The 24,555-nt window shown below is 53.1% G+C and overlaps 7 protein-coding genes across 7 annotated transcripts; 4 read left to right on the forward strand and 3 right to left on the reverse strand.

Moving 5' to 3' along the window:
- Positions 1 to 163: 163 nt before the first annotated feature.
- On the forward strand, positions 164 to 4,451 carry PtrM4_140970 (BaeS, Signal transduction histidine kinase; the record flags this gene model as incomplete). Its single annotated transcript, XM_066109493.1, has 7 exons — positions 164 to 385; positions 449 to 1,100; positions 1,153 to 3,283; positions 3,345 to 3,495; positions 3,546 to 3,698; positions 3,762 to 3,803; positions 3,852 to 4,451. The coding sequence occupies 7 exons, from the start codon at positions 164 to 166 to the stop codon at positions 4,449 to 4,451; spliced, it is 3,951 nt and encodes a 1,316-aa protein (XP_065960415.1).
- Positions 4,452 to 9,360: 4,909 nt separating this feature from the next.
- On the forward strand, positions 9,361 to 10,522 carry PtrM4_140980 (Zn-finger protein; the record flags this gene model as incomplete). Its single annotated transcript, XM_001937891.2, has 2 exons — positions 9,361 to 10,345; positions 10,395 to 10,522. 2 exons carry the CDS (start codon positions 9,361 to 9,363, stop codon positions 10,520 to 10,522), a joined length of 1,113 nt encoding a protein of 370 aa, XP_001937926.2.
- Positions 10,523 to 13,315: 2,793 nt separating this feature from the next.
- On the reverse strand, positions 13,316 to 13,995 carry PtrM4_140990 (NuA4 domain containing protein; the record flags this gene model as incomplete). The annotated part of the gene is made up of 4 exons (XM_066109494.1): positions 13,316 to 13,320; positions 13,417 to 13,513; positions 13,603 to 13,809; positions 13,861 to 13,995. 4 exons carry the CDS (start codon positions 13,993 to 13,995, stop codon positions 13,316 to 13,318), a joined length of 444 nt encoding a protein of 147 aa, XP_065960416.1.
- Positions 13,996 to 14,510: 515 nt separating this feature from the next.
- On the forward strand, positions 14,511 to 15,478 carry PtrM4_141000 (RPB9, DNA-directed RNA polymerase, subunit M-Transcription elongation factor TFIIS; the record flags this gene model as incomplete). Its single annotated transcript, XM_001937888.1, has 2 exons — positions 14,511 to 15,006; positions 15,054 to 15,478. The coding sequence occupies 2 exons, from the start codon at positions 14,511 to 14,513 to the stop codon at positions 15,476 to 15,478; spliced, it is 921 nt and encodes a 306-aa protein (XP_001937923.1).
- A 1,471-nt stretch (positions 15,479 to 16,949) lies between these two features.
- On the reverse strand, positions 16,950 to 19,187 carry PtrM4_141010 (UBP5, Ubiquitin C-terminal hydrolase; the record flags this gene model as incomplete). The annotated part of the gene is made up of 5 exons (XM_066109495.1): positions 16,950 to 16,955; positions 17,056 to 18,808; positions 18,865 to 18,878; positions 18,960 to 19,100; positions 19,152 to 19,187. The coding sequence occupies 5 exons, from the start codon at positions 19,185 to 19,187 to the stop codon at positions 16,950 to 16,952; spliced, it is 1,950 nt and encodes a 649-aa protein (XP_065960417.1).
- A 327-nt stretch (positions 19,188 to 19,514) lies between these two features.
- PtrM4_141020 (uncharacterized protein) lies at positions 19,515 to 19,946 on the forward strand (the record flags this gene model as incomplete). The annotated part of the gene is made up of 1 exon (XM_001937886.1): positions 19,515 to 19,946. One exon carries the CDS (start codon positions 19,515 to 19,517, stop codon positions 19,944 to 19,946), a length of 432 nt encoding a protein of 143 aa, XP_001937921.1.
- A 696-nt stretch (positions 19,947 to 20,642) lies between these two features.
- Positions 20,643 to 24,020, reverse strand: PtrM4_141030 (Monoamine oxidase; the record flags this gene model as incomplete). The annotated part of the gene is made up of 2 exons (XM_001937885.2): positions 20,643 to 21,758; positions 21,807 to 24,020. 2 exons carry the CDS (start codon positions 24,018 to 24,020, stop codon positions 20,643 to 20,645), a joined length of 3,330 nt encoding a protein of 1,109 aa, XP_001937920.1.
- Between the last annotated feature and the right edge of the window lie 535 nt (positions 24,021 to 24,555).

A 24,555-nucleotide genomic window follows, 5' to 3' on the forward strand; every position in this document is an offset into this window, starting at 1 on the left:
GCCGACTGCACATTCGCACCACCGTAACATCGTAATCAGAATGGCCGAAACCGGATCCGCCGATGGCGGTTACTTTGCCATGGGAGAGCGATGCAGATCTGCCTCGCCAAGCTCCATACACAGCGACAACATGTCAATGCATCTTGCGGCGCCGTCAGCCACCATGGCGTCTCTCACTGCACTGCAGTACCTGCCAGTCCCTATCCTCGTACTATCATCGCAGAAGACTGTCATATTGGCTAATGAAGCCATGGCCCGTTTGTTCGGTATTGGCTTTGAAAGCATCAATGACCTTTCCATATCCGACGTCTTACAAGACAAAACCATGGGTGAACTTGGTGTAGATATACTACAAAATGGCTCTCCAATTCTAATCACATGGGAGGTTCGTCTTAGACTTCATGTCTTTGCCAGAGGTTGTCAGACTTGCTGACGCCCAACCGTGCAGGACTTCCTAGAGTGCGTGATAAAAGATTCGAATGCAAGCAGTTTAGATGAAGACGGAGACTCTCACATGGGGAGTGGTCACACAACACCAACTGCCACGCAAGCACCCTACCAACCGAACGAACAAGCCACAGAATCTCTACCGCCTTTGAGTACCACCAATCTTGCGCGAACCACAGTGCACGATGTATTAGTAGATGTGGTTGTTGCACCACTTGTTTTAGGTCCTGATGGCACACTGCAAAGGTCCGAGAGGAAGTCTGCATACAAGGAAGCCATGCAGGCATCTTGCATCATCTCCATATGGAGTATTGAAGACACGCAATACTATACGCTGACATTCACGAGTGCAACAGCTACGACTGCTGCAAAAAATACACTTTCTTCCAGCCGCATGGTCAATCGAACCAACACGGGGGCGTATCTTGACAAGTCGCGCAGCTCTGGTTCAAGCACTTCTTCAGGTCGCCGTTCAGGCAGTAACTCGAATGGCGCATCCAAAGTAGTCACACCTACACTACAACAACCAGAATTTCCTCCTCGTGGCCCTCCTACCAAGGGCAACGGCGACATGGCTGCTTCTGCCTCGGTCTTTCAAAAGGCAACCCAGCTCAAAGACGCCATTTTGAATTCTATTACCATGCCCGCGTATGGTATGTTGTTTTCTCATCTTTCAAAACTTAACAATTGCCTAACCTTGCACAGCTATGTGGAAAGACAAGAGCTTTGGTATACCAAACAAGGCTCTTCTTCGACTCTTATCCAGCGACGCATCGTATATACCTGGCGACCAAAGGGATTTTCTTTCCCAGTTCTCATGTTGGACTGAAGACTTCCAGCGCCTTTTGGCCATCGACGAATTTCCCATCATCGAGGTCTGCCGCACAAGAGACAGGGTTGATAAGCGGCGGATCGGTATGCGGCATCCTCAGACGGGAACTCGGATGGTGTATGAGATCAACGGAGAACCAGTGTTTCACGATGAGACTGGAGATTTTCTTGGTGGTATAGTGATTTTCAAGGACATCACTGAATACACCAAGCAAATTGCAGCACAGATTGAAGAGAACGAAAAGCAATTCGAATACATCGCCAACTTCATGCCGGTTATGGTTTGGACGACTACTCCTGACGGAATGCATGACTGGTTCTCTCAACGCTGGTACGACTACACGGGCCTCACTCCTGATAAATCCCTCGGGGAAGGTTGGAGACTACCATTCCATCCAGACGACATGGCCACAACTGCTCCGCGTTGGTTCCATTCGCTAAAGACCGGCGACGAATACAACACGGAATACCGGTGTCAACGCTACGATGGAGAGTGGCGATGGATGTTAGGGCGAGCCCTGCCGTTCTACGACGACTCGGGACGAATAGTCAAGTGGTTTGGCACGTGCACTGATATCCATGACCTGGTAATGGCCCGACAAGAAGCACGACAAACGAGAGAACAATTGCAGCAAGTTATCCAATACGCGAAGATCGTTCTGTGGGTCATCGACCGCAACAACGAAGTCAAGGTCCTTGAGGGCGATATTACACCTCATGAACGCATGAAAAAGAAAGAACTGCTCGGAAGAAACATTCTTGACGTATTCGAGCTGACCGGCAACGATCGAAAGCGCTGGCAAGGACCGATCCAAGAGATTCTCCAAGGGAAACAGTCTGATGAAATCGTGAACGGGGGATACATGTCAGAAGCTCGCTATTACCGGACTCGCCTAGTGCCACTCATGAGCGCCTCTCGAACAGCAGGCATCGAAGGAAACGCTTTTGTCGACGGTGTCATTGGTGTCTCGATGGACATTACAGAGCTACGTGAAAGAGAAGAACAGTTGAAGGAACAGGAGAAGGAAAATTCGAGGCTCCTCGCCAACGAAGCGGCAGCAAAGGAAGCGAGTCGCATGAAATCCCAATTCTTGGCCAACATGTCGCACGAGATTCGGACACCTATAGCCGGCGTGATCGGCATGAGCGAGCTTTTGTTTGACATGAACCTCAACGATGAGCAGAAAGACTGTGCTGAAAACATACACCGATCTGCAAACAGCCTCCTGACCGTAATCAATGACATATTGGATTTCTCCAAAGTTGAATCGGGAAGACTGGATGTTGAAGAAGTGCAGTTCAGCCTGAGCGTAGTTCTTCGGGATGTCAACAAGATGATGTCGTTTGCCGCACAGAGGAAAGGTCTAGACTACCAGAGTTCCATCCAAGATGAGGTGCAAGCGGATCTGCGAGTGATGGGAGATCCAGGCAGATTGCGACAGATCCTGACCAACGTGCTTACGAACAGCATCAAATTTACTTCCGTGGGTACCGTCAAACTCTCAGTCATGATCAGTCAGGAGTCCAAGGATATGGTTACGGTGAACTTCAGTGTGGTCGATACGGGCATTGGAATAGAGGAGGAGGTGCGCAAGAGGCTTTTCCAACCGTTCAGCCAGGCAGACTCATCCACAGCTCGGCGGTTTGGCGGTACCGGCTTGGGATTAACCATCAGCAAGAACTTGGTCGAACTCATGAAAGGTCAGATATGGCTGGACTCGAAACTGGGTCAAGGCACCACTGCTACATTCTGGATACCGTTCATGCGCGCTCCATCACAAGACGGTGAATCGCCGCTTGTGCATCTCGAATCGATTCCAGACCGGCTTCAAAGTGACATGTCAGTCTCTTGTGGCAGCTCAGAAGGTCACACACCACCTTTGACACCACAACTTTCCAATGGAAATTCGGCATACCCAATGATCAAACCAAGCATTCCGGACCATCTCATCAGTCTCTCAGAGAGCGAAAGACAGCAAGTCCATATCTTGGTCGTCGAGGACAAGTAAGTAAATTCTACGTGTGCTACGACATGTATTGCAATTCACATTCTAACAAGTATGCAGTCACATCAATCAGCAAATTGCACTCAAGACGATCAAGAAGCTGCACTTCTCTGTCAATGCAGTATGGAATGGACAAGAGGCACTGGAGTATTTGACCCAAAAGTTTAGCCCATCACATCCACGCCCAGACATCATCCTCATGGATGTGCAGGTAAGGCGCGTTCTAAATTACACCCGTATTAGTTGCTGACACGGATGCAGATGCCTATTCGAGACGGTTATTCTGCTACCCATGCCATCCGAACAGAAGCACCATGGCGGAACATGCCCGAGATTCGAGGCGTCCCCATTGTTGCCATGACGGCCAGTGCAATCCAAGGTGACAAGGAGAAATGTGTCTCCTGTGGAATGGATGTGAGTGTCTGCTGATAGTGAATACTACATGAAGATGTGAAGGATACTAAGACATGATCACAGGACTATCTCGCTAAACCGGTAAAAGGAAAGCTACTGGAGAAGGTACGTTCGTTCCACAAGCCCAATAGTGGATCTTCTAATGGTTCGAAGATGCTTGTCAAGTGGGCGCTCGAAGGACGGCGAAAAACGGCCAAGGACAAGCCACTCACTACGGATAATGATCGACACAGCGTCGCAATCCCAAGTCCCAAAACGAACTTTAGCGAAAAGAATCAGTTAGGCAAAACTGGTATATCGGTGGAATCTGAAACAACGGCGCAGGCACTGACCGCAGAACTTGACCGCCTCCATTACCAAAGCGACACAGCACTTGCCAGATCCACCGAAAACGAAGGTGAGAGGGCTATGCGGCGCATCCACGCGGAAGAAAGAGACAGGAAATTGCGAGATGAGAAGCTTCTCTCCTTGGTAGGCCCGCAACTTATCCGGCATAGCAGCTCTCAGGGACCGCAAAATGAACCGTCGATGCCGCTGACAGAGGCAAACATTGAGAAATTAGTTCACGAACAAGACGGGGATACACCCATCGCGAGGAAGACGGGATCACCAGACGAAGTCGTCTCAAACGGGACAAACAACGCTCACAGCATGAGCAACAACAGGCAATCGAGCTTGGCGCGCCCGGTATTACAGCATTCCCGCCATCGCGAGAGTGAACAGACCATCGTTGAAGAGAGTGTTGGCCGATGAATCGACGACTGGAGATGGTGCCGAGAGTATTACCGCCAGTTCAAGATGAATGGCAGGCTCAACACATCGCAAAGTCACCTGGTCCTTCCCGTTCGGGCGTCGGTGATAGGAAGTGCGGTTCCGACAGCAACGCACTGACGCCAAAAGCGCTCAAAAGGCTCAAGGTCAGTCTGCAATGCAAGAGTGAAGTCGTGCAGGTGCGCTCAGACGCTGGACCGCCGCGATGGAAATGCTCGATAGGGACATGGACATTCCAACGCACAGACTCTAGGTTGGACATTTCGGATTGCTCGGCGATTACACCGCCTCACTTAATTCGCACGGCATGTCAGCAGGCCGGATGGTACCCATGGCTAGGCCTACCATTCACAGGACGAGGGCCAGGCGCCACGCGATAGCATGTCAGAAAGGGGAACTGCACCTGTCCTGTTGCAGTAGGTAGGTGCTTTGGACATGAGAAGCGACCAATCAGAAGCTGGGCAGCCGAGAAAAGTGCTGCAAGGCGATCGAAGGATTAGCATGCAACATTAAACTCGAGTCAAATATTGACGAACATGCTACAAGCATTGGCATTGCGCGTCTTTTGTTGCGCGTTCTGCATAAAGGAGAGACGCTTGGGTAGCATCTCACGTAGCTTTTTGATGGTGGACCTACGCATTGGGAAGAAGAAAATTCTGATCTGCAAACCATATTACGCTTTTGCCACTCACATATAGCCACCCCTATCCAAAGAAGAGGGAGCCCATGCTTGCCCTACCCAATTCCTGGGGCTGACAGCGAAGATCTTGCACCATGGCCGTTAGACAGCGGGAACTTTTGTGAAGATCATACTGTGGCATTTTCAGCAGACGTGATGGTGAGTTTGAACCTTGACTCTTGGACACGCTCTGCCACGGCACAGACTCGGGCCACGCAGCCAACCCCCCAGGCTGGCAACATGACAGCCCGCATTACTCCCGCAGTTTCAACGAACGTTACATCGGGCGGGCTCAGCTCTCGTAGGCTGCGGGCTGCCGACTTGTAGCGTGGGCTTGGCGAGCTTGCTGGTGATTGGATGGGGGAGCAAATGCAACGCTGCCCGTGACTAGTTTCTCTTTAGTTGAAAAGACCTTGCTGGCTAATGTACCAGAATGTCGGGACGACTTGATTCGCTGCCTCGCCGACTATTTCCTTTTGCTGTCTTTTCTCACTGCTGCCTTTAGGGCATGTGTGGTAGCCTTTCGGTCCAGTTACTGCCACTCTCTAGTAAGAGTTTGTTTGGGCGCTATTGGTAGTAGGTGAGGCGATGTGTTGGGTAAGCTAGTTGGGGCAAGCGCGCTGCGGGTTATGGTACCCGCACCACGTTTTGGCAGAGCACGCACAAGCAACAATGAAGGAAGGTATTTGATGATGTGACGATGCGTACCTGATCAGCTCGCTGATCCATCTTGCAGAGCCGCAAATCCGGCTCCTGTACAGATCGCGGGGAACGCTTATGGATGATCTCCAAGGCAATGGAATCATGTTGCACTCCTACTACACCCTCTACCGGCACCCGTGGACATGCCCATGTCTCCTAGGGCTTGAGAGCCGAGTTTGACTGTCTCCACACCTTGCCCGTACTACGCCTCGTGTTGCGAGACTAGGCTTTGATTTCGGAAATAAAAAAGTAACGCCCCCATCCCAAGCTTATCGAGCAAGCCATTTGACTTGGCAAACCAGGCGAAGGATTCAGTGCACACAGCAACGGCTAATCAAATTTGATCATCTGGCACGGCTTGCGAATGCAGGGCCTGCTAGTAATGTGCAAATGCCGACCTTGTTCTGACCGGCTCTCGACTCGTGTGGTTTGATGATGTGCAAGCTGGGAGAATGTAGCCTTGTCACAGCCGCAGCTCGTCAAGACAACAACGTCTTCTCACAGCAAGGATACGGCGTGCGGCCCACGCACGGGCAAAGGCAGCGTGCTTGAGGCTAGGTAGAGGCGCTGAACCAAGTGGACCCCCGGGCGCTCTTGTGACTTTGTTGTGGACAATGGCTGCGTGGCTGCTTTGATGTTGAGCGGGATGGCGCTGCTCCAACAGATGTTGCCCTGCATGACAAGGCTCCGCGGGGGGTCAGAGTGAGGGGAATTTCGAACTTGGTGCGTGCCCAAAGTGCCCACTGGGTCGCGATGCAAGGCGGGCCTTTTGCCCCAAGACGCGGCCACTCAGCAGCACCGCAGACGGCAGTGGCAGCGGTGAGATGGATCATGGCTGTTTCCGAAGCCTTGGATTCGGCCGGCTTGCCAGCTCTGCGTGAGCCGTTTAGGTCTCGGGTTGAGACGGCTGCCAATGCGCGTTGCAGGCCTAGCATGGTGGTCCTGCCTCTACGACGACGATAATGTCTCTATGTGCTTGCATCTCGGGCGGCAAATACTCCGCATCCTGACCGCTCCTACATCACCTTGCATGCAAATGGCTGTCGCCAGGTACAGCTTAGGTGGTGCGCCAATGAAACAAGGCGAAGACGTATTAGTGGCGCCGCTACGCAGCCCTCCCTATGACGACATTCTGAAAACTGAACCTCCTCACCGGCCGTCGTGTCAGCGGGCGGTACAATACAGATGCCTCTTGGCTCTCATCATGGTCTGCCCCCTGCCAGCCCCATCCGCCTCAATGACAGGCCGAAGACATGTGGACACGAACCTGAACGGGCAGGGCAGAGATTCCCCATGGCAGAGAGTGGCTGCTCGCTATAGACAGCGTGCGGCCTCGGCATCAAGTGTGTCTATTGGCTGCGGCTACTCCACACCCGTAAAGTGCAGCCCTACTATCCTAACCATATTAGCCATGACGAGCGTTGTTATCGTCCTATCGTCCTATCGTCCTAGATACTTGTCGCGAGCCAAAAAATGCTCACTCGCGTTTGCTCAGCGTTCGGCCCAGCGTGGAACGACGGAGGGGCGCATTGCCGTGCGAAGCAGGTACAGCGACTCGACAACTCGGCCCCTATTGGGCGGGACATGTGTCCCATGGCAGTTCCCGAGATTGAGGTGTATGCCTCAGCCCTCGTGACCCGCTATCTGGCTAAGCTACACACGTCTTGCATCAAAAGCAACATGGACGGCGATCAAACGCTTGACCATTGCTTAGGTTGCCCGCACAGGCGTACTCAGGGGACGTGGGAGTAATTTCACTTCGGGCGCTTTCGCACAAGGCGCCGTGCGCCGTGGAGAAGCAGACGCGTGCGGAACCAGCGCTAAGGGATAGTGAAAGAGACGCTGAGAGAGTTTACGCAACGACGTGGAGCGCGTGAAAATGGTGGTAGCGGTCCGACTCCGCGACACGAAAGCAGTGATGCCGGCCACTGTCCGGCGCGATGCACGCTCGAAACGGCAAGCTTACAAAGCGGCTTTTTCGGTCCCTTTGTTGGCTTCCAAGGCTGCTGCTAGCCGGCCGTTGGTCTGCACTGGCAATTGTCGCCCACTGATGATATCGACAAAGCCAGAAAGCAATGCTTAGTCGGGGCCAGTATTGATTCCAGGATGCGGGCAGGGCACACATGCTGCCCGCCCGAGTCAGCACGGCTGCGGAGCATTTCACACCTGTTCCTTCGCATCTGGCTAGCCTGACTTGCTCGAAACGGCAGCATGCAATTGTGGGTGAGCAGGCTAGTCTGCTTTGATGCCCCAACTCGACCCTGGCCTGGTGGGTGCACGCCAAAACAAAAGCCAAAAAAGCCCTCCCGCGCCTACCGCCCGCTGATTCGCAGCCGGGCCTGCGATGATGAGGGCCCTTTGTAGCGGGGACGCCCTCCACCGGCCTCATACCGACATCCAAGCTGCCGAGACGACGCAGTGTGCAATGTGCAGTCTGCAGTCTACAGTGGAGAGCGTGATGAGAAGAGCACGAGTAGTACCGTCATGGCCGTGTTGTTGTTGTTGTTGTTGTTGTTGTCGTCGTCGTTATCCATGCTAGACTGCGGGCCGTCATCGAGAGCAGCTGAGCAAAGCACATCCACATCCACATCCACATGGACTGCTCATGCTAAATGGCGCCTGTGCCTGCGCGGATACAGCGCAGGCTCTCAAGTCACGGCCGCCGCGCCCACCCACACGCCTAAAAGCAGCGGTGCGCAGGCTGGTGCTAGCGCAAGATTCCCCCTGTCGCTACGACGTAGGTGCGTCCGGGGTCTTCAAGCCAGTCTTGCCAGCTCCTGTCCTTGGCTCCTAGCCTATGATGATGGTGCTGTGAACCCAAAGACGTAAACCCTCCAAGCAACGGAATTTATCAACACGTCTTCCCCGGTTGATGCCCGCTGATCATCTCTCTCCCCTTCTAAGCTTTGCCTACAACCTTGACCTTGTGCCTTGCCCATAACGCGTGCACACAGACTATCAATACCGCTTTCATCATCCTTACCCCCATATCCTTCCTTCTTGGTCGTTGGCTTGCTTTTGTAGCGAATAACGTTACCGAACTTTTCCCACGGCGACACGCAACACGCAACCCAGTCCACACGGTCCGCCCCTGCACCCGCTGGCCAACCTGCTCCCCCAAGCACTGTGCTTGACTTGAAACGCTCGAGCGTCTGCCACTCAGACACTTGGTACCCGCTTCGCCCTACGCCCAATCTCGCTGGTTCATCGCCACGGCTCCTGCTTAGTACAGGTCAAGTGATCGACATACCATAGCGACTATCATTTCCCAACCCGGAACTACCACTGCACGGGAGTCCCCAGTGTCAGAGTGAATTCAAAAGGTCGCAGATCCCACCGCTGAGTACCTGTGATCGACTGTCTCCACGTTTTTGACCCTCGACTACACCTCGTTTCACCTCTGGATCTACAAGTTGCGTGTTTACTGTTACACGCGCCTTTGTTCTCTTGTATCACCACCTCTCCTCGACCCAACAACATCCTCACCTCACCGAACACCCAACCAGCGCAATGGCAATGGCAGTCGACAATCGTCAACAACCCCAACTAAACGGCATGGGCTACGACCACATGCGCTACCCGCAACAACCACATTTCACCAACCCATGGGTCTCTGCCGGTCCCCCACAACCGCAAATGTACTCAACCACAGTTGCTCCTCCCGCAGAGCCACAGCGGCCCACTAGCATCGCCATCCCCTACCATGGTCTGCAAGTCACTGCTCCTCCCATGGGACAAGGTATTACTCTCCCGGATGCCAACTTCGCAACACAAAACTTACTTGATGCCGAAGATATGATGTCGCGAGGCTACCCTAATGGTTACGTTACCTCTGCTTCACCATCAAACCAAACATATGCTCCCACGTCGGCTCCCTACTCCCAAGTGGAATATGCCAACACTGAGCGAAGCCCGTATGCATACCAACAGGATGCGGCCCGCCGATCTTCACACCCGTCAGTCCCCTCAATAGCTTTCTACGAATCCGTGGAGTCTCAGCGCCAGCGCCAAAGTTCACTTGTTGACTTTAGCAGAATGAATTCACAGCAACCGCGCACCAGCTTTAGCGATGCGCTCGATGCCAGCCGCGGCATGGTTTCCTTGAGCCAGTCAGACATTACCCCCAGGAATATCTACGGTTCCCAAGGAACCAGCCGCAGTTCCACTGAGTATGGATTCCCCTCGACTCACTCAACACACTCGTCCATCTCGTCCGGCAGCTACGGTCCCAACGGATACTACGCTGGCGAGGGATCCGTCACCGACTACAGCTCCGCTTCCGAATCCGTCGACATGAGCAACTCGCGCACCTTGCCTCGTCCCAGCACCCTGTTGGGCCCCAACATGCCCCCTGCGCCGCAATCGATGATGAGCCAGTTCAGCTCAAAGGTCTCATCCAGCTCGCAAAAGAAGCACAAGTGCAAGATTTGCGACAAGCGCTTCACACGACCCAGCTCCCTGCAAACACACATGTACAGCCACACAGGCGAGAAGCGTATGTTTACCCACCACAATCATTCTGTATCTTACTAACAGTATCATAGCATTCGCCTGTGAGGTTGACGGATGCGGTCGCCATTTCTCTGTTGTCTCCAACCTAAGAAGGCACCGAAAAGTACACAAGAACGACGGTAGCATCGACCACCCATCTCCTGACAGCGTCGACCACTAAATTAACCAACCAACCGTTCCGTTCCGCGCCCTTGCTCCTCTGGATCATACATTGACTCATCCCCCGTTCCAGCACCTGATGTTTTGAGATACCACCGTCGCGCATTTCTAGTCACGACCATAGACTGAAGGGCAGCCAGCTGGGTTCACTATTCCTCTTCTACCCATCGCTGCGTACCACTGGTTTTTCTGAGATACCACATGGTTCCTTCACCCACGAAAGGGATCATTTCGGCGTTTTCCGGCGTTGCGACTCGAAAGTCTTTACGAGTACTCGTTTTCTGGGCGTTTTTTCACCACTGTAACATTACGCGTTGTCTCACCGGGTTTCGGCCTTACTTTTCCCCCCCGAACCTATTCTTCCTAATCCACAACTTTGCTCGGCTGGGCTTTGTCCCACGGTCGTCATGGAGCTTGTTGTCATCATTCGCTTATACCCTTTTAATATTTTAGACTCTCTTTTAGCAGCCAGCTGCCCGGCGCTGAGTCGGGCGCGACTGGTTCGCACAATGACGTTTGTATAGTAGTAGCTTGCAGCACGCGCGCATAGTAGTATTGTCCGACAAATGGGCACACGCCTAAAAGGCAGCCGAAACGACACTGAGTCGTACAAGCGGCGGAAGGAATAGAATGTGGCAGAATCAAAAGACCCTTGTTCCACACCTCTTTTGCGTCCTTTTTTCCTTTGCCATTGACGTTTTGTTGCCAGCTGACAATGTGACGGCATGAAGAGGGCTATGATTCGGTACCAAATACTCGACCCCCTCCGTCATACGGGGGCTGGCTGGTTCCGGTTTGACCAACGCGACCAAGTCACGACCAAGTGTCTCCGCAATGCCATCATCTGGCGTTCCGTGAGCGGTGGGCTTACGACTAGAGTGTTGGCTTGGCATATGTCATGAATCGTCACCCCCTTGCTAGTTGTTGCTGGACCCTGAAAACTGGATCCTATCCACTCCCTCCATCGGTGAGCGAGTGGGATGTTTGCCGATGCAGCTTGGGACTGCCTTTCATCTCAAATCACAAATCATTTTCAATGCTATCATTTGTCCCCTACTTAGTGGCCCATTCCCCTTTCTTCACGAGCCTTGTCGCCTAGTTTGCGTGACCTGCGAGGCTGCGCGGGACGAGACCATGTCATCATCGTGTTTCATTCCATCGCGCGCACCGGTCGGACTGCTGTCGGGTGTCCTTCTGTTCTGACGCATCTGTCCGCACTGTGTCTCTAAGTATACGGGTTTCGCTTGGGGATGGTGGGTCTCACACTGCGCATGCGCACCGGACCGAAAGCAGCCCTGAGATGAGATTCTAGCGCGTGTACAGCACGCCGATTTTTCCAGTCAAGATCGACTCAAGGACGCGACGACTTACAGCACCTCGAAACACAGGGCTGAGCCGTCTAACCTGAGGCGTTACGGAAACATGACGACGCTGCTCCGCGACTGGTGTCGCGCCTTGCTTCTGCTGTCCGCTGGCAGTGTCAGTGGGCGGAGCTTGGGCAGCTCGGCGCGCCATTGTGATACACAGAACGAATTCCGCCATTCTTCTGATGCTTCGCCACCCGCTCCGGCTGCTCTATTTTCGGTCTCTGAGGCACCATGGCAAACAAATGCTATTCTCAGCCACCATGCAAGCCAGACTTGCGGTATAGTCGCCGTCCTTGGACGACTCCTTTGTCTTGCAAGCACATCACCCTTGGTTCTGTTAAGCAACGGCCACTGCCCACATCCCGCACTATGGAGCGAGGCGAAGCGCGCACAAGCGAAGCCGTTGTCCTAGCGCAAGCATGCAAGCGAATGTGTTCTTCCGGTCGTGTTATTACCATGGTATCCTTGGATTGGCAACTTGACAGCCTCGCAAGCAGTGCAGTTGCACATTTTGTCCTCGCACGCTACCGTCTCAGGTTAACCGACAATGGCTGAGCTGTCAATCTCAATCCCCGTCCTTCTGGAATATATCGAGATAGTCCTCCGTGGTGCATGCGTTTGTCCTCGCCTATTAAATGATGGGCCTCTGCAACACTCCAAACATGTTATAGCAGGGTGTTGCACATAAGTGTGTGCTCATGTGCTTCAACGCACGGCGGCTTTTGCGCTAACCGGACTGCGGGGTCAGTTTTACTACCATTCAGCTTTCATATTCGCCTTGATTATGTCTTGATTGCACATAGATCCTCCGCAACGATTCATGGGACAAGCACGCGTTCAGCAGACATTTCCCTTTGCATGGACCCACTATGCTAACCTGCCCAAAGGATAACAATTCCCGCTCTCGCTGAGATGAAGCCGCCAGTCACTGCACTGCGTGCGTGTAACCAAACCGCCAAGACATGCTCCACCTCCACCGCCACCACCGCATCCCTCCAACCACTTCGAGCAAGGAACAAATCAAGCATCAACCAAACTCCACCGCTTTGCCAGCACAGAGGCGTTTTTGCCCAACGGTAGTCGGCAGGCGTCTTACATAAAGTGGATCGCATGTCCAGATCAACCAACCCCCGCGTTTTAAAGCCGATCTACCAACGGTATCAAAGGCTCGTGGCTGTAGCATGGTATCCACCATATCCACCATTTGAACATGCGCAGCTTCGGGCCTCTACCCGATGCCTTGTGTGCCTTCCTATTTTGTTGATATACATGATGGATCCTGTGTGTCGGGACCCATAGGACGCGCAATCGTCCTTGCCTGGAGCAATTTACTCGCTTCAATGCAATTCTTGTAATCTGCGTAATTTCGGTGGGTTGTTTACCGGCCGCCTCTCGGTGCGGCGACATCGGAGTCTTGCATTGGCGTTTCACTCTCGTCCATACGAGATCTTTTGTCGCTTCGTCTTGTTGCTGTCTTCATCGTCTTCGTCAGCCGCTTTCTTCTTCTTACTTCCTCCAGGCCTCGCACCGTTTGTAGGTTGGCTCGACTCGCGTGTAGGGAAGGACGATGTGGGTGTAGGAGCGTGCGATGGCGTCGCTGTTGCTGAGCCCGGTGTCGAAGTTTCCTGGAGAGCGCTGTCAGCGGCTGGCCTTGACTCCTTGCTCCCGTGGGGTTTCAAGGTCGCGATACTGTATTTGCGGCCGCTCCACGTACCCTCAGAAAACTGGTCGAGCTCCGGCTGAATATTCTGTCCGCATCACTAATCGGAGCCTTTCGCCTAGTCGCAGTACCAGCTCCACCGGCTGCGGTCGTAGTCGCTGCGCCCTTGATGTAGTTGTCAAAGCCCTTGATGATGTTTCCGGCGCTTGTCTCTTCAAGGTACTGCGTTTCGACTCGCAAGATATTATCTTCGAGTTGTAGCTGCAATGGGCGTCAGGGAAAAGCCGATGACGCGTCATATGCTGTACTGACCAGATTGTTGTCGATTTGGCGCTTCTTGTTCAGTGACTCGCGCAGGTCGCGTCGCAGTCTCTCATAGTAAGGCATTCCGCGTGAGCTGTCGGTGCTGGCATTGTTCGCGCTTCCCGGAGTCGCATTTTCGGCCATGATCAAGGCTCTTTTTTTGTGTGCCTCTGGGGGGTGGTTCTGGAAGTTTGGTTGTGGCGATTGCGGTCGTTCCAGGGCTGGATTGTGGTAGTTCCCAAGGTGACGGTTGCGGCTTCCCTACAATGAACGCGGAGGCTAGCGTCCCTTGAGCTCGGGCCTCTTCCAGCAAACGCAACTTCTACAAGGCAAATCAGAAGAAGCTCTTAACCACACTTTCCCGTCGTCTCCACTAATAACTGCCACAACGTCACCTTCACCTTGTCCAGACGATTGTCGCGTACTGCTCCACTAGACGCGACCAAGGAACCCCGCGCCCAACTCGCGACCCTGCCGAGCCCTGAACATCAACCCGTACACAATACCCGCGTGTGACGACGACGTTTATTTGAGTGACCTCATAGGTAGCAGACTGGCCCTAATACTTCTGCGACCCGATTATTAGTATTGTTGCCTGCGCCAAGGCATCCACGGTTCCGCGCCCAGCCACTACAACCTCGACAGCCTTCACCTTCACCATGGCAATGGACGCCAAAGAGATCGAGCTCCGCGGCAAAGCCATCGGCAAGGCGGTTCAAGAGGGCGAACCGAGCGCCTCTATCCTCAAACTTCTCAATGACTTGAAGACTGGCGTGCACGCGACTGAGGATCTTTTGCGCTCCACACGTATTGGTGTCACGATCAACCGTCTGCGCCAACACAAGGACCCCGCAGTGCAGAAATTGGCGACCGAGCTTGTTTCAAAGTGGAGGGATGAAGTCAAGAAGAAGCAGCAGCCGAAGAAGGATGGTGCTGTAAAGGTAGCCGCGAACGGCGGAGCAGCATCGTCGCCCGCTCCTCCTGCTTCAGGCACCGCGTCTCCAGCTCCCAGTCAAGCCAAGAAGAAGCACGATGTACCTGCCGATAAGCGCAACCACAAGACAGACAACGTCAAGTACCAGGTCACTGGCAGCGAGGCACGCGATGCTTGTGTCAGGCTGATGTACGACGGATTGGCCTACATGAGCGAAGCAAGTAGGTAACAGTAAATCTGCTACTTGAGATGATACTAACATATTCAGTGCCGGACGAAATCCTCTTGGTCGCAAAGCAAGTCGAAGCCGCAGCCTACACCAACGCCGGTAGCGTAAACGACGGATACAAGGCCAAGATGCGCTCTCTATTCCAGAACCTGAAGAGCAAATCGAATCCCGCGCTCCGCAAACGTGTTCTCACAGGTGAGGTGCCCGCCAAGCGATTTGTCACCATGACACACGACGAGATGAAGTCAGATGAGCGACGAGCCTTGGACGAGAAGCTCAAGGCAGAGAACATGAACGAGGCCATGGTGGCACAGGTGGAGAAGGCCATTTCAAAGGAGTTCCAGTGTAGCAAGTGCAAGAAGAAGATGGTCAGCTACAGTCAGGCACAGACTAGGTCCGCCGATGAACCGATGACGACGTTTTGCGAGTGCATGAACTGTGGTAATAGGTGGAAGTTCTCCTAGTAGTGTGATTTGTGTGGCAGCAAGGCGCACAGGGCAGGGTGAGGGGCGCATCATTGCATTCTACGTTGAGATAGCGGGTTGGCGTTCGTTTCTACGGGGTTGGGGTGTGTGCGGTCAGAAGGATGAGACGTTTGGTTCATGACTTCCCATGAAGTAGCGACAGTAAAGTTTGTCATCTGTCTTGTTTTATTATTCTCAACAACTGGTCTAGTATGATCAACTTTTCGAACGTTTTTCTTGATTTTCATCAGTCAACTCATCCGTCTGTTGTATTTTAAGCGCCGTCTCCTTTCTACAGACCATCAACGTTTGGAATTCGCCACGCCAGTTGTTCTTCCATTGCCTTTGTGTAGGTCGGCCTTTCTTCTTGCTGTCTGGAGCAGACCTGGCTTGTACCTCAACCAGTCCCATGTACCCATTGTATTCGCAACAGCACTTTTACTTGAAAGGAGAGAGTTGTAGGCTTGAGACAAGGAAGAGACAAGAGAATAGAACAGTACGAGTGGGACGAGAGGAGAGAGAGAGAGAGAGACAAAGTTACACAGATTACACAAGCAACGAATTCAGTCAAAGCTATCACACAATCATGTCATACATACATAGCTTCTTTTTTCTTTCTCACTCAAAGCTCCACGCACAGAAGAAGTATATCATGCCATGTACGATTCTTCACTACCCCCTTGATTTTCTTCCTGTTCTCAAGGAAGGCCTAAGAGTAAGTGATTATGCACATTGACAACGCAAAAACATGGCGATGATAAAGGAGGAACAACGCTAGCTTGTCAACCAACCAAGCCAAGCCAAGCCATATGGGGTGAAAAGCAGAAGAATAGCAGCCAGAACGAGTTGGTAATTACAACGCTATTTCGTTCCAAAAGACACACACCCGTATATTGCCAGCATGGCCCCCGAAAAAATTGCAAGACGCTAAACGGATGGATGGATGGATGGATAGACAGATGGGGAGGTAGATATGACTCCAAAATGGCATACACACATGGATATGGAAATGGAGCATTTAAGCATCCTTTTCCCCTTTCCTCATTTCCTTTCCTCTCTTTCCCTTATTCACAGATCAAGACAAAACCAATGTAGGAGGATAGAGTGGGACTTTAGCCAAATCCACATCTTCCCAATATACCAGTATCCCAATATTCATTCATATACTCTTCTCTTTTCTTCTTCTACCCAATCGAAACGATGACAACGACAACGAAAAGCGTCGTCACTTGTTCCTAAAACTTAAACGTACTCTTCTTTCTGCCCAGGCTGAAACGATTCTTGCCATCCTTGTCGGGCGGCGTGTCTTGGATCGGGGTATCTGGGTGTGCAGGTTCGTCTGGGTTGGCGTTGCCATTGCCATGACCATTGCCGTGACCATGACCACTGTCGTGCTTGTCCTTGTTCGCGGTCCAGAATTTGGGTTTGGATTTTAGGCTCATGGAGGTATGTCTGAAGCGACTTAGACCACTCATGCCTTTTACGCTGCCAAAGCCGTTTACATGTTTCTCCTTCTCCTTTTCCTTTTCGCCGCCGCCGACGCCGCCAGCGCTGGGTGGTGGCACTTCGCCGCTTACACAGCGTTTGCGCTCCTCTTCCACGGCGGACGCTTTGCTGGCTTCGAGGACAGCGCGGAGTTCTTCTTCTTGTTTGCGGTAGTTTTCGCGTCGTTTCTGTTCCATTTCTTTGCGTTTTTGCTTTGCTGCCTTTTCCAGCTCCTTCTCGTGGGCTTTGCGCTCCTTTTCTTCTTTGCCTTTGCCGAAAAGGCCCAGGTTGCTCTTCTTTGCGGTGAGAACTGGGACTTGTGTGGTTATGTGCTCTACGGGGTGGTGGTCGATGCTCGTTTCGGCGCGTGCGAGCGGGGGTGCTGTGGCAGCGTGATCGAGACTGGCGAACTTGTCACCTTCTTCCACTGTCGGTGTCGTTGCGTTGTGGAAGGGGTGGTGTGCATGGCCATTGACGCCGTTGGTTTTCGGCGTCGTGACCTCCTCCTGTGCCATCTTCGCGGCTTGCTCAGCTGCGGCAAGAGCATCTGCCTCCTGCTCCTTCATCATAGCCTCTTCGGTGGTTTCCTGATAGAACAAAACATAGGCACATGCCAAAACGTTTTCTCCACCAAAGAAATTCCTGACATAGGCCTTGTCTACCGGCTCAACCATCTCGTCGTCGAAAAGCAGCCAACCTCGGTCTTGTGTCTTGATGATGGAAACATAGTGGCCGTGGTATGGTCCGCCTCCAATGTGCACTACTACCGCGTAAAGCTCGTACAGCCTGTCTGGGTCCTCGGCATCATCTGTAGTGTTGAATAAGCGGAGATAGAAGGGGTATACGACACGGTGGAACAGCTTCTGCAATCGCTGCAGATCCTCGGTATACTTGAATCGCTTCAGATGCAATGCAAGAATCTTGGGTAACCGCTTGATCTTCATCCTCTTCTCTGCCTCTTGCAGACCTCCGCAGTTGTCGCAATGGAACTTGTTCCGCTCGCACAACATTTCCTCTTCAGAGAACTTGCGCAAACAGCTCGTAACTGACGAGTGTTGCTCCAGATCGACGGACAAATCTAGGAAAGCCTCGTCTCGTTGTGATGTGTTCTCGCACGTCAGGCATCTTGTTTCAGACGTCAATGTGCCCTCAAACAGTTCGTGTACCCATCCCGTGTTCGATTTCGCAGAAACGGCCGAGTTTCGAAAGGGCACTACATCACCCGAAGCCGCTGTCGTGCCGTTCTCTTGGGTCGCGTCTACCTCGGTTATGCGATCTTTTGAAAACTGCTCTACATTTTCTACAACCTCGTTCAGTAGAAGATTAAGGAATTCGTGTGCGTCTTGATGCATGGGGGTTCGGAACATTTCGTTGTCGCGTCGCAGTATTTCGAGCAGCTTGTGAGGGCTGACTACGCCTATGCGCGACCTGTGTGCGATTACGGCCTCAAATATGTCCTTTAGTGAAGAGAAAAGGGATTCGTTCATGCCATATGATTTCGCGTTCTCATAGTCCATCTGCAAGACCGGGCCAGCGGCCAGGGCCTGCTTCTTCTTGTACTCTGGTGAGTCCTTGTTGTCCTCGGGCTTGTTGCCAGGGGGCTGGCCCATGGCGCCGGGCGTGGTCGCAGGCTTTACTGGTGTCCTCGCATTCGGGCTCGAGACAGACGTGCGCCCCGCGGGCGAGAGGGGCGTGTTCTGGCCATTCGGGAGGTTCGTGTTAAGCCTGAGTAAGCCCGACTGGGGCCTCTCGAGGGCTTCCGGGGGCGATCGAGCGGGGAAGTTGATGACCTGTTCTCGGAAGGGCACCGAGTAATACAGACATTGCACGATGGAGTTGCAGTAGCTGGCGGAATAGTCAGTGTGTGTTGTTGGTTGTGGCGTGGGTCGAGGATGACATACCATGTACTTCCAAACTACATGACGGGCGCACGTCGTCAGCAAGGCGGATTCCCGAAGCGCAATGCAGCAATTCGCAATTCACGTCGCTTACTTACATTCTCGAAGCCAAAGAACTTGTCGCTGCCGTCGCTGCGTACGGGACCGGCATTGAGCAGCAGCTTCTCTAGCGGCGTCGCTTCCGGCGCGTTGGGATCCTTCTTGAGTGGTATGCTACTGGTCGCAGGACTCAACGGCGGCTATAGGGTCGTCAGGACAGCAGTGGTTTTGCAGATCGGCCAAGGACTTACAGCGCCAGACTTGATGCGACTGAAAAAGGAACTCATGGCTGCAGGTTTTGGACGGGAAGCGCAGGTCTGGGCGGGGTGCAGAAAGGGCTCAACGTTTGCATCCGTACGAGGCTGCTTCAGGCGACGGGAAGGTGGGCGCAGGTGGGTAGAGAAGCTTGTGCTGGGAGTTGGCCCAGATGGTGAGCAGGCGCGTCGGGCAACATGGAGAGGACAGGACGGGACGGGCGAGGTCGCAGTTTAGGTGTTTGTGCAATTCACTGCGGCTTGCGGCTTGCGGCTTGGGAAGGCTGGCACGTCAGGGAAAGCAGAGCCGGGGCCCGAAAGGCGAGCGTCTAACTTACGGGCTACGGGACTAGATGTCCCATGCAGCCCGCCCTGCGCCCAGTGCCAGTGCCAGGAGAGAAGAGAAAGGCCGAACCCCACGACCCGGCACACGCACCCCGCCACAAGGCCGTCGGGAACGAGCTAACGCTGAAGCCACTGGTTCTCATCCAATGCTGGCCCGCAACTGACGACCAGAGGACCGACGACGTGGGGCTCCTCATACCGGCGAACATGCATGGAACAACCAAGAGCCTCGTCATGAAACCGCCTCCAGACCACCGTTGCAAACTCGACAAATCTCTCCCTCTGCTTCAACAAGCCCAGGCTCGCCTAACGCCAAAATTCCACCAGTCACGCGATGCACGCCATGCACACGAGCCGCTACGCCTCATGCCACCACCCCAAAGCCGTGTTGGTGGCCGCTGGCCGAGTCTCGAGATCGCCAGTCGAGATGGGCGAACACGCTTCTAGCGTCTTCCCGCACTGTGGTCGTGACAAGTTCCAGAGCATGACGACAGCAGGGCTGACTGCGCAGATCCTGCACACCTAAACCAGGGCATCCATCTACTGCCCCGCCATGGCCAGCACTGTAGTCATGACTACTTTGTGTATTCAAAAGCCTGCACACACGACATCGTAGCATGCAGACCCCTCTCCCGTCTCATGCACCACATGGCACATCCCCCGCAGCCTGCAGTGGGTCCTGTTAAGTCATGGTGTAGGGCCCAAACTACGACTAGTCAATAGCCTCACCGTCTGTATTTATAGCCTCACTACTGAATCTTTACTTGTGAACTTGTGATATTCTGACACGTGATCATGTCTGTATTACGACTTGAATGTCTGCCTTGAGTAGCTCAACAAGTCCCTGTGTCATCTTCATGCGTTACCATCAGCCCACAATCACTCTTCCACCACCCCACAACCACCCGTTTATCCGAACTCCATCTTCACCACATCCACAGAATAAACGACCCCAACATAGCCACCTATTCAGCCAACAAGTCCGTCCTTGCACCGCACTAAAAAAAATATACTAAACCGCTCGTCTAACATGAACGGCATGCTGAATGAAAGAACCTCCAACGCCCCCAGATGCTAATCACGCACAGTATGCAAACATAGTACATGGGTGATACAACGGCCAGAGCCGACAAGGAAACACCATCACAGTCGTCGCAGTCGCTTACCCGCCCCGAGTTCGATAGCTGTGCGGCTATTCAGAATGAGCTCTTCATTCCCGCCCTCGGGTGGGTTCGCTTGAATATACTCGCGTCGTATCCGCGCTGCTTCTATATCCCACGTAGCCACACGCTCCTTGAAGTCTGCCGCGTTTGCACTCGCATCGTCCCGTGCATTGCTGGCTTGGTCAAGGTACGGTTGTTTGACCGATTGCTCTGCTGTGCGCCACCTTAGACCTACCGCGTTTCGTATCTCTTGTTTCGGCGCTTTGGCTTCAGGGTTGCCCGTCTTGGCTTTGTGCGCGTCGTCGCACTCCTGCTTGCAAATGTACCAGAAATCCTTGGTAAACAGTAGAAAGGGGTTGACACCGGCGCGTCCTGGCTTAATCGGACGTTCGCCGATTTGATCTAGAATTGCCCCGATAATCGCAGCTTCATAGTCTTCGTCGCGCTGTATCCGGCTGGATTTGCTGTCCCTCTGTGGTCCTACAGCCGGCTCAAAACGCCGCTTCTCTCCACTTGATATTACCGAAGAGGGCTCCATCTTAACCACCTTCTTCTCAACGAGCGGGCTGGGTACCTTGATCGGTCCAAGCACAGTCTCAGCAACCTCTGCAGCCACCCGAAGACCTGACAGGTATGCACCGTGTACTGTCGCAGGGTGGGTGCCACAAGTTGCTTCCCCGGCAAAGTGCAGTGGCCCATGTGGACGCGCCATCACGTCGTAATCGCCCGTTTGTGTTTTTGGCCCCACGTACGAGTAACTACCCCGAGCGAAAGGATCTTTCTTCCAACGCGTCACAATTGTTTCCGTCGGGAGTGGGACGTGGTTTGGCGCGAACATGGCATCGAGTCGGTCGGTAACTTCTTTGACGAGCTCGTTGTTCGACGTGTTTTCGGCCCAGTGAGCGGCATCGCCTGCCATGAGCGCTACCAGCACTGGTTTACCACTCGTCTTGATACAGTTCCAGAAGAGGTAAAACCGTCCTCGCTTCTCAGAGTAATCCTCTGGTCGCATACTGGCTGCATGTTCAGCCTCATTGAGGAGGCCAAACATGTCCCGGTCTGGCTCCCAAAACGCCTTTTCGTACACGAGTATGATCTGTGTAGTTGGTTAGAAGACGCAGCGATGATTGGTTACTGGACTAACCTTGTTGAGGAGACCAAAGCCCATTCGCTCGATAACATCCTGCTTCCAATCGGGAAGTGGAGGCTCGAACTTGATCGATCCGGACTTCAGCACTCCGAGTGGAGTAGTAAGGATAACCTGATCGGCTTCGTAGATCTCTCCATTGGTGCACTCAATCCTGACCGCTTTGCCCACCTGTCGTTCCTCAGTGTCATAATGGACCGTCTTAATAGGCGTGTTGAAGCGGACATCCAATTTGGTAGGGCATTGCCACAGACCACGTGGAACTTGCTGATACCCCCCAATAACTTCGCTGTGCTCACCCTCAAATTCATTGCCAATGTCCTGATCCCAGCCACTTAGACTGAGCTGATTTACGCTGACGGCATTCGCATATTCGAGGTTGGCATGGTGCCAGCTGAGTAGACGCATGTCTCTGGGCTTGAGGTCGACCAATGACTGGTATTGTCGAAGACCTTCATCCATTGTCTGCCCGAGTGTGGGATACTCCGATGCCTTTGCGATGGTGTCAAGATCCAAAGACTGCGCATCCGTTGCCCCCGCTTTCAGCTTCCATCCCATTTGTTGTACCGTCGCTGCAGCTGTGACATCAGGGTTGAAGCCAGCGCTCAACTGATATGCCCTCCCTGCCAACTTCTCCACGCCAGTTGTTGGTTTCTCTTGTTTGGCCGATGCTATGCTTGTAGCATTTCCGGATAGAGAAGAATCTGAATCTTCCAGCTCAGCAATGGTCGGCCCGCCATTGTCAGCTGGGTCACGGCCAAGATTCATCTGGTCTCGATTGCCTTCTACAGTCATAGATGCTGCCGGCTTGTTCCGATATACTGCGGCTCGTTCTAGGACATCGTTGTACAGCTTCTCGACCAATATATCTTGGCCCATTTCTACCACGGTACCATCGTAGTCATATAGTATGGTGTTATCACGTAGACCGTGATATGGTATCGCGAGCTGACCTCGTATGATGGCGTTCAAGGGGTTGCCGTGCTCAAAACCTGTGACAATTTGGGCGCCCATTTCTGCTGTGCATCGATGTCCTGGCGGTAGTGTAGAGTCCTTCTGATTCAGGAACGGGTGTGAGTATACGCGACCGCCGACCCGTGGGCGAGCTTCGAGAATAATAATTCTTGGAGGCCGTTCACCCATATCTGTCAACTGATCTCCGAGCTGTGCAAAGAGACCCTCCAAGTGTCGCGCACATCCCAGACCCGACATACCCGCACCAACCACAATGATTGTGCGTCTGGTTGTGTTTTTGGCCTTTGATTTTGCAATGGTGCCGACAGTGTTGGGCACGTCAACACAGCCAAAATTTATGTAGCCGTTTCTCATGAGCCAAAGATATGCCACCCTCGCCAAGCCAAAGTAACGCTTGTCGCGCGCACACCCTGCAGCCTCTTCGAGAGAGACATATACCAGAGGATTTCGATGCCATAGACGTAGGATCGCGTTCCGGATGTTTAGATAGACGGTTACTTGTGCGAGAGTAACATGTTCGCGCAGCAGCTTATACTCGGCTGGATGTAAAGTGAACGGATTCAACCGGCTGCTTTCCGCTGCTAAGATGCACTGCCGACCAAATTCCGGCCACGAAAGTTCTGCGGGTATGCTGGAGCTTGCTTTCATCTCGACAACCCTTCCTTTGCTAGGAAGCGAATTCGTCCTACGATGCTTTTTCGGCTGCTCGCTTGATTGCTGGAGCTCGGGAGTAGAGGAAGCTTGTGATTCGCGACTCAGGCTTTGTGGCGTTCTTGCAATGAATCCCCCATCTCCCCTCTGGTCTTTCAATGATAGATGTGCTTTCGCTTCCTTTTCACTAGTGATGTTATGTTGAAACAATTCGCTCTGTAAGGATTGGTTGCTCTGAATATTAGTCACGCCATAGACGGCTGAGTTGGGCGTGAATGGATGCTGCAATGGCGAAGGAGTGTAGTTGGCCGCATATCCACCAACGCATGCACCTGGAGTAGAGTCTTCCCCTTCTTGACCAGTACTAGGTTCCGATGTATCGTGAGAGTATCCGTAGTGCACGGACGATGCACTTGATTCCCGGCCGTAGCCCAAGTCACTAATCGCAGGTGTAGGTGCGATGGCGCTCTTCAAATGTATGGTATCATTGGACATTGGCATTATGATATCATCTTGAGTTTGGTCGAAGATGTACGAGGAGTCATCGATTGCGGTGCGAGCGACTGTGGATTCGATGGAGAACATGGTGTTGGAGATCCGATGAAGGAGAACGGGGTGCACCTGACGCGGAAGTGACTACACAGCACAGTTAGTGAAAACTGTCGCCACCGCAATGACGATCCAAGGCCGGCAGCGAGAGAGGTTCGAATGCGCGATCATGAAAGATCTGGTTGAAGTTATAGCGATGGTGCGAGGGCGCGGGTAGGTGATGGATCGCATGTGGTGCCCAGCCTTGTGAAGGTCGAGGCACGAAAAGAAACGCACCATACCCACCTAGGCAAAAACCGTCAAAGCCAACCCGGCCATTCCTAACATCATCCCTCGCCAGCCCATTGCGAAGAGTCTCTTTACGCGCATCCATCGCAACAGTAAGAGCATGTGGATATTCTCATGGTCGAGGGGAGCTTGGCATTAACTCTACGCCGATGTTTCCCATAGACAGCCCCGCTCTGACGGAAGCGAGCAGTACAACAACACGTTGCGACACGAACATCCAGATATCACGACTACCGCTCGAAGGCCAATAACAATCCTTCGGGACGCATAAGACACGTGCAGT

Source organism: Pyrenophora tritici-repentis, chromosome 8 (genome assembly GCF_003171515.1).
Source record: "Pyrenophora tritici-repentis strain M4 chromosome 8, whole genome shotgun sequence".
In the NCBI taxonomy this organism is placed as follows: domain Eukaryota; kingdom Fungi; phylum Ascomycota; class Dothideomycetes; order Pleosporales; family Pleosporaceae; genus Pyrenophora; species Pyrenophora tritici-repentis.